Source organism: Talpa occidentalis, unplaced genomic scaffold, assembly GCF_014898055.3.
Source record: "Talpa occidentalis isolate TD23 unplaced genomic scaffold, MPIMG_talOcc4v2.1, whole genome shotgun sequence".
NCBI lineage: Eukaryota > Metazoa > Chordata > Mammalia > Eulipotyphla > Talpidae > Talpa > Talpa occidentalis.
In genome coordinates, this window is record NW_026555331.1 from 8,028,810 (window position 1) to 8,043,575 (window position 14,766).

General features: G+C 52.6%; 1 protein-coding gene across 1 annotated transcript in view; it reads right to left on the minus strand.

Annotated features, from left to right (window-relative positions):
• TG (thyroglobulin) overlaps window positions 1-14,766 on the minus strand; it is a 168,462-nt gene that overhangs the window by 123,484 nt on the left and 30,212 nt on the right. The window contains exons 22-27 of the mRNA XM_037513233.1: window positions 10,602-10,751; window positions 6,869-7,039; window positions 4,265-4,381; window positions 3,600-3,715; window positions 2,191-2,299; window positions 1,724-1,915 (exon numbers count right to left, since the gene is read on the minus strand). Of these exons, the coding sequence (XP_037369130.1) occupies window positions 1,724-1,915; window positions 2,191-2,299; window positions 3,600-3,715; window positions 4,265-4,381; window positions 6,869-7,039; window positions 10,602-10,751 (855 nt within the window). The remainder of the gene's footprint in view (window positions 1-1,723; window positions 1,916-2,190; window positions 2,300-3,599; window positions 3,716-4,264; window positions 4,382-6,868; window positions 7,040-10,601; window positions 10,752-14,766) is intronic.

Sequence of the window (14,766 nt, forward strand, 5' to 3'; positions counted from 1 at the left end):
ACGCGCCCGCCAGAAATGTCCTGGAAAAAGGATTCTGCGGGCTTCCTGCCCGCGAGCACATCCATCCTGCTCTATATGATCCCGAGGAATGTGAGGTCAACATCTTCACTCAGAAAACCATATGGTCAAGTGAATGAGCATCTGGGGAGTTTGTGGTGTCCTCAGAAAAGGACATTTAGATCAAAGAGGCAAAAGGCATGTGAGATTAGAACTTTTGTGTTTCTAAATATAGAAATACATAAAGGCATACACATGTGTGTGCATGTGTGTATGTGCATGTGTGTATCTCTATCTCTCTATCCATCCATCCATATTTTTGGCTCACCTGAACACTGACATGCATGCACACCCTCTCATGGCAGAGCACAAATCCTGAGATGAATTTTCAGGATTCAACTAACTCCAATCCAGGTTACCACGTCACCCGCCAACAATACTTCATCTTCGCCGCCACGATGGCGGTGAGCTAGCTCAGCATTTTTCAGTAATCCCCTTGTCTGAACTCTCAGCCACATTCCAAACTGTTGACAAACTTCCTCCGTCCATCCACCCGCTCCACCTTGGTTTCCAGGAGGCTGCACTCTCCTGGGCCTCTGCCTTCCTCTCTGGCCCTCGTCCTCTGAAACTCACAGGTGTCTACCTGCTCTTCAGGGGTTCACTGGGGACCAGCCCATCCCCTCCACCTCCTCGCCCTGTGCCTTCTGACGACCCAGTCCTCATTCGCACTTTCTGCTTTGCACTCCCCGGCTCTTACGACCTTGTTTCTGGACCCCGGTGCGGGGCTGTGCTGGATACACATGTGCAGGAAGACAGAACCAACCGGAGTGAAGGCCACGGTCCTCACAGGGCACCCTGTGTCCTCAACTAGACTCTAAGCTCCTCCTGTTGAGGCCCAACACCTAGCACATCGGCTTGCACACATATGGTGGCCAATCAAAGTTTGTAATTGAAAATGAGGTCTTGAAAGAGGTCAAGTTCTAGCATACCAGGAACCAAACCCATGGCCAGCACGACTCACCCATTATTTTATAACAAAAAGAAAAACAGAGACTATCAAGATGGCCATTTCATGGACGAAAGAACTGCAATCTAGATAGTTCCAGCAGCTTGTCTAAGGCTGCACAGCCAGAAAGAGACAGAGTGACAACCAGCAACCGGGTGTGTCTGGCATAAAGCCCTTCTCAGCCACTAGGCCATGCAGCCGAGTACCTGGATTTACTTCTCTAGGCAGAATTCCATCCCTACGGTTGAGTCAACCAGAAACTCCAGTCCTGTCTGTCACAAGACCGGGCACACAGCAGGTGCTGTCGATGACTGTTGAATAAACGCTCCTGGGTGATGGGAATGAGCTACCACTTTTGATCCAATGCAGGCAGCCCAGGCTCCTGCGGTGGCACGGTGTAAGCTGCTGTCCCCTAGAATGACCTCTCAGTGCCATCACCTTCCAAGCTGCGTGGCCCTGAACAAAGACTACGTCTCGATTTCTCTATTTGTGAGACGGATCTCATAGTCCCCCCCGGAGGGAGCAGCAAGGGAGGACTCCGTGTCGCGCAGTCAGCACGGCCTGGGCCACGGGGAGCAAGGTCTGGGCCGCAGGGAGCAGCCAGGGTGCGTCCCTGGCGTAGGTCTGTGAAAGCCGCCGTCCCCTGCCCACGGCCCTCTGGCCTCCGTGACCCCGCCCGCTCCCTGTCCTTTGCCGGGCCGCTGTCCACGGTCACGTTACCTGCTTGGACCTGCGCGAGGATGAAGCCGTCACAGCACGGGTCTCCACCGCAGGCCAGAACACAGAAGACATGCGCCTCCGTCAGGCCGGCTCCCGGGGCAGAGACCAGCACCGGGCTGTACAGGCCGGAGAGCGCGTTTCCGAAGCCGGTTGGTTCGAAACTCTTCTGGCTTGTGGTGGTGAATTCTTGGCCTGGGGAGAAGGGAGGAAAATTACAGCTTTCGAAGCAGAGCAGAGTGAGGCCGCGCTGGCTGGGGCATGACAGCGGACCCCAGCTGGTGCCGGGCAGCGTGTGGCCCGGGGGGGCTGCTCCCCACCTTGGTGAACTCCACGTGGCTCTGCCCAGAGAGCAGGAGCTGAGGGGGCGTAAAATAACAAACACTAAGAAGGAAATACAGTATCAGCCCCTAACACTGAGCCCCACGTGGAGCCCCGAGGACCGGAGCCACCCAGCTCCACCAACCTACCCTTTTTCAAAAACACAGCCGGAGACTCTGGCGCTCCTGTGCGCACTTTCACCTGGCACCTAATGCTTCCCACGCTGGTGGCCTTGGAGTTGCCCAGAGCATCCTGGTCCTGGGGATGGAAGGAGGCTGCATTATCACCTGCTACAGTGATTGTCTCAACAAGCATCTGTCAAACTCTAAACATGGTCGGGCGCTGGGCTAGGGCGTTAGGGAAGATTCCTGCACATGAGTCTCTGCCCCTCCACTGGCACACGCAGTAAGCAGCAAATCCCAGTCCCAAGTGTTGGCTGCAGAGACACATGTGATCAGAGGGGAAGCCGTTATGGAAGACAGGATGATTAATGCTGCTGAGAACAGGCAGCTAGAAAAGAGTATCTGGGTGGGTGTTGATGTATAGGTAAGAGATGGTCAGGTGGAAGCAGGGGGTTTAAGCAGAGGAAGCAGCAGAGATGGAGACTGGGCATCACAGGAGTGTCTTAAGAACTTGGTCCAGTGATTCTCGGGGAGGCTGAGCTATGAGAAGGGAGTATGGGGAAGAGAGGCTCATGGAAGCTCTGAGCACATGGAGCTTGTCTCCAGGGAGGCCAGGGGAGGGTTTGCAGCTTGGAATTGGGGAGGCCAGACTCCCAGAGGCCTGCCACTCTCCTTAGCTCTGCCTTTGTAACTAGGCCCTGTATCCACAAAATGCACTGGTTTGTTACCATTAAAAAGAACAAGGTTAATTACTAAGATGCAGAAATGTGTGTGAAAAAATCAAGGAGAAAAGAAAAGGTCCCATAAAACATTAACACATAAGGAAACAAAAAACAATGCTTATAGACACACACACATTTTCTGGAAGGATCCAGAAGACACTGCAGAGTAAAAATGGAGTTTGCATATGCTTAGCAGTGAAGGAGTGAGCAGATAGGAGACCTGCTTTTCACCCTTCTGCCCAAATTCATGGTCACAATGGAATGGCCAATATCCTACCAGCTTTGACTTACAGAAGCAGAACTTCATGTGGTCTTTTTTCTTGTTAAACTATAACCATATTTGACTTCTCCAAATGAAAAGAATGCTGGGGTTTGGGACTCAGTGGGCTAGGAGTTATTTGGGCTCCAGAGAGTGGCCCATTGCATCCTGGCCTTGGCTGCCTGATGAGCTGAGCTGGTGAGGTGTGGGGGTGGGAGCAGTTCAGGGTCAAGATTGTCTTGAATGGATTTGTCAGGAATGATACAGCTCAGACCCTGAACCACCTCTGCTCTACTGCAGCCTCAGTGTCCCAGTCTAACCCCTTTGAAGAGGTACCAGGATCAGCTACTGGCTGCTCACTGCACCACCCCAATATCCTGAGTTGCATTCACTTTGCTTCTATAGAATGGACAGGGGTGAGCGAGAAGAACTGCCACACGGACACTGTGACCCACCTGACCAGTTGTCACGCAGGTGATGTGGTCGCTTGTCCAAGCATAGAAATCACAGGAGACCTCTGATCCCACTGTGGCCACCGTGAGGAAGCTGCAGGCCTCATCCAATGCACAGTCTGCAGGCACACTGGACAGTCACTGCCTGTCCCTGAGCTGGTGCTGAGCGCAGATAGACCCACACCCCAGCCCCTGCCCCCAGCGCACCCAAACACACATGCACAGAAATGCATATGCACAAAAACACACAAATACACATGAATTCACACATGAATACACAAAAATACGTGTGCAAACACACATGCATTTGCACAAGACATCTACTGAGCACGTGCTGTAGTAATCACTCTCTGTGCTGAGAAATCATTGCCCCTACCTGGCAAGTGAGGAAACTGAGACTCAGCTCCATACAGTGACTTACCCAAGGCAACATGGTTGCCATGCAGGAAAGCCAGAAGCCACATCTACAGACTAGGATTTAAGGGGCTAAGACGTCAAACCTACAGACACATAGGCACTAAGCTGTATCTACCTAAATTAAACCTTTCAGACGCTACTGCTTCTATTCACTGCAGGTGTTTTCAGTTTTACTCAGTTGGTTTTGCCAAGGTCAGCAGAGTCTATGGCTACACAGTTCTCCACGGGCCCACCTCCCCGCAACCCCATACCTGCTAAGCACTGCACCAGTGGGGATTCAGAACCAGGAACCCTGGACCTAACTGCCACAGCAACGTCAGCACTGTAGATCACATTTGATTCTGGAACCTTCTCGAATTTCCGCATCACTGAAAGCAAAGCAGACTTGTGAAAGGGGAGGCCCTGGCGGGTACAGAGCAGCTGCAGAGAAGCCAAACAGTGTCAGGTCAGGAAGTCACTCCCCATTCCCAGCCACAGGTCACACAAATGCCCAAAGACAGAGCTTCTGTCCAGCATGCAGCCTGCCGGCCCACACTGAGACCTGTCACTCTCCCAGTGTCCCTTTCTCCACCCCATTGTTGGAAGTAAAGGAAAATTTCATATGCGAGTCCTTATGACTCACTTATTTCTTTGATATTGACTTTGCATCTAATTCTCTATTTCCCTATCCTTAGCTTTGAGGGAAAATTATACCCTACCAATATTTTATTAAAAATGTTCTTTCCATGACAACTTCAATTACTTCTGCAAATAGGTAAATTATTTTGAAACAGACCAACAGGTACACAGGGGATTATGTAAATCTACAAATGTGTCTCAGGCAATTGTTTGACAATATTTGTTTAAATGATATATCAGCATCTGCTTTTCAAGTTACCATGTACAAGCCCGAGCTCCTTTCTGGCAGGAAACACATGGTCATATGCTATTGGAACTAGACAAGGGAGGAGAGCAGTAGGATTTCTCAAGGCTATGGGCTTGGAACTCACCCCCAAGCAAAAGCCTTGCAGGTAACTCTCAAGGAATGAGACTCATTTTACAAGCTAAGAATGTCCAGCAGGATCAGTAGTTTATGCTCTCAACCAACACGTCCAAAAGCACAAGGTTTAGTTTCGAGCAAACTAACTATATGCATGCACACTCCTCTGATGCTTCTAAGGGGGACAAAAAAAGCATGTCTAGGTTTCTTTGATTCATGTCAGTAAAATTAAGCAATCTCTTCCTAGACTCTCGGGAAAAATTATTCCTTTGCAGGTGGGGTGAAAGAGAGGAGTGTGGGTAGACTAGAAATGACATGTTTCAAGACTTCAGAATTTTGATAAAGTAGGAAAAAATTCCAACTTTGCAAAATGGTCCTTCCACCTGTCCTCAGCCCTCCACTCTCCCCTCTTCCTTTCTCTTATATTTTCATGCTCCTGGGAATCTGGTTTGTAGAGACTCAAATTCCAGCCCAGTCAACACCAGCTCTGGGCAGCCTGTTGTCTCTAAGCTTAGCTGCACAGACCAGGAGCTCACAACATTCTGGGAGGCTAAATACAGCTGGAAAGGTCTTTCGGTTCCCGATGAAAGTCTTCCCAGCAGCCACATGACAGTCAGTTTAGCTTTTCAGTTAGAAAACATGCTGGTTTCCACAAAAGCTTCACTGTGGTGATGGGAGCCCCACACGCAGCGTTCTAAGGAGCCCCTGGACAAATACTGCAGCAGCCGTCCCTGACCTGGGCTGGCAATGACTGCATGGGCTGCTGAACTAGTCTGCAGATTTGTTGGTACAATTCCCACATGCCGAGCTTCTCCTCGGAAGCTATTTACAAATGTCTCGGGAAAAAGTATTGAGGGTCAACAGCAGAGCCCATCACCGTATCTGACGGTGACTCCTGCTGTTTAGGTGCCTGTGACTTTCCAGACATGAGCAATGTTGGATAATGACAGGGATCTACTGTTCTATTTACTGAATGGTTGGATGGATGGAGTGTGGGAGGGTGGGTGGTGGTTGGATGGATGCAAGGATGGATGTGGGTGGAGGGGTGGGTGGCTACATGGTGGACAAATGAATGACTACCAAGATCATTACAACACTGGAAACCTGGAGACACTATGAAGATGGTGTCATTCCAGCGGTGGCCATGATCCTGTTTGGGCACTCAGCGTGGTCCACAAACAGTGCGCTGTGGGCCAGCAAGGAGCAGAAACAGAAAAGCAGATCCAGAACTAAAGAGATGTAGAACTTAAATATTTTCAGACTAATTTTGTGAATAAACAACCCAGCAAAGCTCCAGGGGACCACCGTGAGGGAGAGATTTAAGGTCAGGAGGCTGCAGGCAGCGGGGAAGAGTCCCAAGTCAGCAGGCAGCCCTCGGTGTTAGCATTCTCACGGGACGATGTTGACCCTCCATGTCTCTGAGGCAGGCAGGAAGCCTAGGGGGACTGGGGATCAGAGAGGTTGAACAACTTGCCCTGGGTAGCCCAGCGAGCAAGTATGGAGATAAGACAGGCACTCAAGGAAAAATGCTGACCAGCTTTTCAGAGGAAGCTGCCCCCCAAAAGAAGCCCTCTGCAGGTGGATTATTTCAAATTCCTTTCTTGGGCTCACTGAAGTATTTAGGGGTGATGTTTCAGGGTGTCTGAAACTTACTTTCCAATCATTGAAAAGAAAGCAAGAAAGAACAGAACACTAGCAATTTTTGGATGTAGGTGATGGGTATTTGTTCATTCTGCTTTTCTTTCTACATAGATTAAGAATTTCCAAAACAAGAAGTTGGAGACAAATGCATCTCACACATCTCTTCCTCTCTAGAAAGGTCTTGAGCTCCCCCAGCCTCTCCCCAGCAATAGTGGCTGAGGCAAGGAGCACGTACTCAGGCACTGGGAGTCCGAGAGTGGAGCCTCCATTTCCGACCACGGCAGCCTCTGCCCCCCGGTGTCCACACAGAAGGCCATCCCGCTGTCACTGGCCCTCTGGCTGGCCCGGTACTGGCCATCCTGGTCACACTGCAGGCCCAACTCATTCATCTGGCAGTCTGTGACACCTGGAACCAAGACAGGGGCATAGAATGAACACTGGCCCCTGGACAGGGACCCTCTCCTTCCTGCCCCCCCAACCCCCCATGTTGAATGGGTGTCCATCTCACTGTCTAACCCAGACTCACAGTAGGTTGGAGCCCGGCAGTGTCTCTACCCTGAGCAAAGGATGACCCCAGGCCCTGTACAGCCACTCAGCGCCTTGGGCCAGGCCCCACTCGTCTGCTCATGCTCCGGGGTCTGCTGCATGTGCAATGCAGCACCTCCTCTCATGCCATTTGCTCAGTCTCTGCCCATCTGGTGTCTGCTCAGGGCTCCCCAGTCATCAGTGTGGCTGCTTGTCCACAGCCGTCAGCTCTCAACTCAATGTTCACTCCTCAGGGAAGCCCCGACCCTCCTGAAGTTCGAGGCACTGTCCTATCAGCTCGCGCTCGCCAGCACAGTGCTTGGCTAAGGTGCCCATTGTCTGTGCAAATGAGGGTGTGCCAAAGGCTCCGGGTGGGCAGCAGCCTGATCTGGTCTACCTTCTGCTGTGCCCAGTGTCCGGCTCAGTGTCTGACACATAATGCAAGTCTCCCAATCACTAAACACATCTTGCATCCACAGACAACTACTTCTGGTCCGTGCTCGAGCTGTTCCTCGGGCAGGAATCTCCCCTCAACCTGCGCCCCACTTGCCTTTCAGCAGCTGCTGTACCAGCACCTGCCATCGACCTCCGAAGAGGACTGTGCCACCACAGCAGAGTTACACCATACAGAGCCCCTTTTCCTAGCAAGTCCAAGCCCTACCAGAGTCCGAGGGGGTGCATCTTTGCTTGCTTGACACACCCGGCATCTATACGACACAAAGAGGTGCTCGATGGGTTTTTGAAGAACGATATCAAGGGGGAACAGCCTGACTTAATCCTGCAGGGCTGGGAAGCAGATGAAAGACATTCTTTAACAGCAGCCCAGGGACTGGAGAACACTAACTGGTCTCATTTTCTATATTTTGAGGCCAATAATTATATGACTGACTATTGATTAGTAACTTTTGTGTGTGTGGTGAGGTTAGCATGGGTGCTTTAAATGCTTCTCGTGCCATATGTGCTGTGCATGCAAAATGCATCAATAGCAAAGTGGGCGGGGGGGTGGGAGGAGGAGGGGACAAAAAGGAGGCAGAGAGCTCGGAAGGATGCAGAGGCTGCTTGGTTATCAACACAGCCTCAGAATCACTCACTGGACCCAGACGTTTAGGAACCAGAGAAGTATTTTTAAGTGAAAACTATAGTACAGACCTCAAGTATACAGAAGAATGCGATTCTGTGATCGCGCCACATCTTTTAAAGTCTGGCAAACCCTCCTGTGTTCCTCTCCCCTCTGAGTCCCTCTAAGAACACAGACCAGGTCACACAACGGAGGAACGGCAGCGTTCATGTCACGGAGATGCTCTTAGTCTCACACAGACCCTTCACACACATCCACCCCCACCCTGGAGACACAACCACTGACATCTATTCTACTAGGAAGAAGTCTGGAGGCGGAAGGATGTGACACTACCCTGTAGAGGTGCAATCAGAGCTCACCCCCAAAAGTGGGATAGTTCACCTTAAAGCTTTTAGTTCCTCTCAACCACTTTAATGGATTCCATTCTGCTCTAAACTGAAGGCTCGGGCCCCCTAGATTCATCAGGTGAAGCTCTAGCCCCAGTCTGAGGCATTTGGAGACAGAATCTTTCAGAGACTATTCAGTTTAATGAGATCATGAGGGTGGGGGCCCATGGTGAGATTAGCGCCCTCTGAGAAAGTAAGGCACAGGAAATCTCCTGCTCCATGTGCCCCACCACAGACAGGCCGTGTGTGCACATAACCGAGATGAGAAGGCTCGCCAAGAACCATCCATGCTGGCGCCCTGAGCTTGGACTTGCAGCCTCTAGAGCCACGAGGAGCAAATGTTTGTGATTAAAGCCACGCTGCCAGCAGCTATTTACTCACAGCAGCCCAAACTGGCTAAAATGCTTCACAACCACCCTGTGCTTGAGATATCAGCGGCGCCATGAGATAGGTGAGGGAGTTGACATCCAGAGGAGGAAAGAGACTTGGCCGAGGTCCCAGAGCGTAGGAGGGGAGCCTGAACTAGGCCAGCTGGAGCCAAGCCTCAGCCTCTTCCTGTCCCCCATCATCCCTGCAACCCCCTTCACAAACAAGTCTCAGTATGATGCATCCACCCCCTTGTAGGAAGCATTTCTCCAGCAGGGCACCAGCACCCCCAGCCTCCAAGCCACAGAGAACCCCGTCCCTGTGTGCAGACCAAGGGCGACCTCAGATGTCAAGACACTCAACTTCCCTGCCAAAGAGGTTCTGTTCCAGGAGGAGCAACAGACTCCCAGCCGACACCTGCCCTCTTCCCGTTACTTCCCTGGAATTACTACCCTCTTACCACTGCCCCCCTAACCAAGGCAAACCACCCTGATCAGAGGAGGTGACTTGATCACTTTTAACTAATTATTTTAAGAGTCTAAAAACTATTCTGGGGGCCTTCCTGGTGGTGCAAGGGATTAAGCATCAGCGCTAAGAAGCTATCTGCAGCCACCACACCAGGAGTTCGATCCCTGATCAGGGAGGTGACCCACATGGCTCAGCAGACTTCTCCCATCTCACCCACTGCTCCCCTCAGCAGTGTATTTCAGTCAGTCTGCCTGATCTGCTCCCTGCTCTGTCTCTGGTGAATCCTCTCACCCTCTGCACCTCTGGCCTGTACCCCGGCTCTTGCATGCATGCATGCATAAATAAATCTTTAAAAAAAATAAAAACTATTCTAATCTCAAGCAGTAACAAGTTTGCCTCGTGTTGACACAATTTCAAACTGGCACGAAAAGATGCCTATCAGCTGTGGGTTCTCACTAGGAAAAACCCAGCCATACCCAGGTGATGATCAGCAAGGAGGCTGAGTGAAACCTCCTGACCTCCGGGAAGGCCCCAACGCACACCACGCGCCAGACGCACAGGCCGGGGGCGCTGCAAGCCACGCGATGTTACAACTGTATGTGGAAAGATCTTCCACGTCTCAACCTGATAAGGGTGACATCCAAAAACCAGAAGTTTCAGAATCAGACAACACTAAGGTCAAGGACCAGTTATATCACATCCTAACTCAGAGGCTTGGGCTAAATCACTCCTCTAAGCCCTAGTCTTCCTGTCTGTAAAAACTGAGCCAAGAACGTTTACCTAGAAGGGCAGTTGGCAGGAGTGAATGAGATGGCACAAGTACAATGTCAGGCTGAGATCCTGGCAGGGTATAGGCAATCAAAGATGGTGGCCAATCTTCTCAAGAGGCATTTGGCCTCCACTCAAGAGGCATTTGGCAATGTCTGCAGGCTTATGTGGTTATCACAACTCAGGTAGGGTACCTAGGGTCTAGTGGTTAAGGGTCTGAGAGGCTACTAAATAAGTATCTTGCAATACAGGTGACAGCCCCCCAAAAATGGAGAATTATCTGATGCCAAATTTCAAAGTGCCCAGGATGGGCACCCTGAGGTGTCCCCCTTGCTTTGGAAGGTTTCTCTTTCTAAGAAGGGCCCTGAAGAGCTTACAGTGAGTCTGGCTGAAAGCTCCAACAGAAACAGTCTTTCTGCCCACAGGGCATGGGACACAGGCCAGGCTGCCCGCCCGCTCTTGGTAGAAGCCAACCGGACAGGGGATGCAGCGCTCATCCTGCGAGTAGCTCCCTTCAGGACACTTCACTAGGAGAGAAAACAGAGAAAGGATGTTAGAGACAAGACAACTGCTCCACAGAGACAACCTTAGAACACGCAGGGCCCGTGACATCCATCCCACATGAGCGCTCCCTCCCTTACAAAGGCCTGTCGAGACCCCGGGTGCCTGCACTCTCAGAGCTGAGGGTAGCTGTGAGCACAGGAGCCAGGGCCTTCTCTCCAGAGCTGACAGGCTGTTGGGACTTGAGGATACCAGGTAGGAATTCCAGATGTAAGTGAAATGCAGCAGGAAAGGCAGGCCTCTCTCAGGGTGACCCCTGAGACCACATGGTGAGGTGCTCCAGGGCCAGGGTGTCGGAGAGGATTCCAGGCAGGGGGAAATAGGAAGTGCAGAATCCTGGGGCAGGCACGAATCTGGGATGTCAAGGAATGGGCAGAGGAAAGCAGAGCCAGCTGTGAAGCCAGAGCTCAGTGGACAAGGGAAGGTGGACGGGGATGAAGCTGGAGTTGGAACGAGGTGCATCCATCCCTACAAAACCACGGTAGCAATTCACAAAGTTTACTAAGAACATGGTGGGGGGCAGTGGGGGGCGGGTGTAAACTTTGGGGTGGACAGATGGCTGCAGTCCCTTTCCCCACTAGACCTAAAAGACTGTGGACGTCCCCGAAGCTCCATTTTCTCCTCTGTGAAACGCAGTTAGCAATACGATCTTAATGAAATAGCGATGATGCAGAGAAAGCACCCGTCACAGTGCCAGACCTGACCATGTGCTCACCGCACGGTCCAGTTTTTATGCTGGAGGAGCCCTTCCTTGTAGCCAGAGTCCACACGGGTGCTGCCCCACCAGTGCCCATGCTGGGGGCAGTGCCAACAATTCAGAGCCATCTCACCTGACTCATGTGGGCTCCCTGCTGCTCGCTCACTGATGGCATTCAGACCTGGGACGAGGGTCAGGTGAGTGAGAGGCCCGGACATGGGATGATGGAGGCCTTCATGGCCAGAGTAGTTGGGTTTCGGCTACTCAGAAATGCCCTTCAAGGACCCTAGGAGTGAGGGCTCTGTGCTGTGGATGCCCCGCTCACCTCCCTCTGTTCCCCCATGGTCTGCCAGCTCTCAGTTCTCTCCAGACTTGAGCACTTCTAATCCCTCCTATTTTGCCTCCTCTCGTAAGGTCTGGAACTGAGAAGCCAGAAACCCAAACCAGAGAGACAGAGGTTCCTAAGTTAAAGTCGGAGGAGCTCTGTCCTATGAAAGAAGGTGAACTTGGCCACAGCGATTCTATGGTGGGGGAGGGGCTCTTTTTGCTTTCTTTCCCAGGCCAGGCTTGGGTTATCAGCTTCCAGAAGTGTGTGTGACACAATGAAGGAGCAGCTGAAAGCAGGGAGCTCTGTGTGCTGGGTACGCCCAGGCCTTCCACAGCACTCCGGGCGCTCGTGCATAGCCCACTTCACGGAGGAGAAAGATGATCCTCGGGACACTAACACACCTCCCTGGCGTGCTTTTCTGCCAAGGGCAGTAGGAAATAAGAATACAGGGCTCACCAAGCACAGTGCCCAGCGTTTCGGCACGTTAGCTCCCAACCCCATCCTCGGCTGGAGAAAACTGACGTGCGAGGTCAAGCTGGACCCGGGGACAGACCCCCTTCTCTCCAAACCAGACTTGTTCCTCTGCCCGCCCATCCAGCCACCCTCCTCTAGAGAAGGAAGCGCAGCCAGACGTGTGGGACAGGGAGGCTACGAGGGCGCAGCCCGGGGTGACTGTCTCTGCACAGCTCAGCTCGGCTCGTCTGAGTAAATCAGAAACTCCAGGCACATCCTGGAAACTGAAAGCTGTGATCTGCTCCCTCCGAGAGCAGGTTTCACTACTTCTATGAGTCAGGCGCTTGAGCTCCTCTATATTTTAACCCCAGAACAATGGCTGTGTTTTTCAAGTCATCTCCAAGTACGCTGAGAGGAAAACAAAACCCATCCTGAGTCAGCCGCCTCTAAAGCCCAAGGGGCAGGTGACGGGCAGACAGAAGAGAACCTGCCAGCTCCTCCCCGCCATGCTCCTATGCGTGTGCCATTTCTCCTCAGGCTTCCTCCCATCCCTGATGTCCAGAAAGACCCATCCTGCCCTCGGCACTGAGTCCCCTGAAAGACTCTTGAGTCCACTGCAAGACGGGGCCTAACCGTCCATGAGACCTGTCCAGGAAAATCACTGCCAAACCCCTGTGGTCTCAATGCCCTCCTTGGGAAACTGCAGCAGCTTGGTCTATCGGAGTTGGACAGTTTCTCAAAGCTTCGGGGTTATGCCATCCCTCCTGCAGAGCGCAGAACAGAGTTTGGAATCATATAGAGGGGAGTTTAAGTCTCAGCACTGCCCACCATGGCAGAGCAGGAGCTGAGTGTGCTGCATGAAGGATGGGCTTTGTGTCGACATCCCAGGCCATGCAATGCACAGCCCCCAGGAAACAGGTGTTAACACCACTTCGTTCCAGGTGCTGCTTTGTGGGGACCCAAGATCCCTCCTATGGAAGGTGCCGGAGCTGGGACTTGAACCCTGGGCCTCCTGACATCAAGGAGCAGTTTCCTAATTCTTTTAACAGGATGCCCCTGGCTGCCACTCTGGGCAGCCTGTGACGGAAACTCAGCAGCAAACAGATGAGGGCACCGATGCGGGAGAAAGCCGGGCTCCGGGGCTGCGTGCGGGGCCTTTCGAACCGGCGGAGTAGGGCCTGGCTGGTGTGTGACTGACTGCTCACTGTGAGTCAGTGAAAGTCAGCTGAAAAACAGAATTTGGGTGTTTTTGGAGCTAGGATTGGCAAACTGCAGCCCAGGGGCCAGATTCAGCTCGACTTCTGTTTGGCAAATAAAGTTTTCTTGGAATGTGGCCACATTTTTCCCTGACAACGGATGAGTTGAGTCATCAAGACAAAAACCATATGGTCCAGAAGGCCTAAAAGACTTGTTCTCCTGACCTTTGCAGGAAGAGTTGGCCAGGCCTGTTCTAGAGCAAGTGCCGTCCGGCCTTGGCCCCGCAGCTGCCCCTTCCCCAGCGCCAGCCTACGGCTCTGAAGTCCACTGAGTTGGGGTCCGGTGGAGTCCCAGCACCCCTACTGGTTGGCACCCCTCAGGCCAGACTCTGCGCCTCCTACTCGGTTTCCGCTGCCCGCCCAGCACTGGGCCCCTGCCCCCACAGACAAGCAAGGTGAGGGTCAGCTCTCCAGTGGGGCCCCGAAAGGAAACCGGATCATCCTCAAGCGCTGAGTCAGGTGGGGTTCTCTGGCCTCCCCTGGACCAGCGCCCCCACCCTCTCCAGCCGCTCCAGTACCGGCTCCATGCTCAGGGGCGCTCTAAGTGGAGCTCCCGCACCCCACACCTGCTCCATCTGGGATGGTGATAAGCAGGCTCCTGGACCCTCTCCCCTGATAGACAGACAGACAGACAGACACGCACACACACACACACACACACACACACTAATGCAGGGTCCCCAGCCGTAGAACCCAGAACTTTTCACCTAAATCTGAGAGCACAGTGGAGGCAGCGTCAGGGCCAGGCCCTAGAAGGCAGCACCATTCACTCCTGTGGCATTTTTTGCTGGGGCAGCTCTGGTGAGGTGGACAGAAGGTGAGCTATGGCCTTGGAGAAGCCGGGGTTGCCCCCCGCACCCCACATCGGTTATGTCACTCAGGTCCCTTGTTTGAGTCAACTCTGCTCTGGGCGCCAAGATAAGCGGTCTCATTTCATCCAAGTCTCAACGTTCCTCTGTCGAGTGGGGGTACAGCCACGGGGCTGCGGGGAGAGTGACAGGCCTGGAAGGTGCACTGGAAAGAGCAGAGTGCCCTGGAGACATGGCGGGAAGTGCCGGAGTCCCCGCTCCTGTGTGCCGACTCTGCTGCATCTGAAATCCAGCGTGGGCTCAGAGCTGGCACCAGCGTCGTGAGAGGAAGACGCATCAACTTTGTGTTGCCCCCAATATAGGTAATGGGAACATTCAACACAAAGCAAAGCAAGAAACATCTTTCAATAAAATGGCCTCTCTGCCTGCCCGTGATGC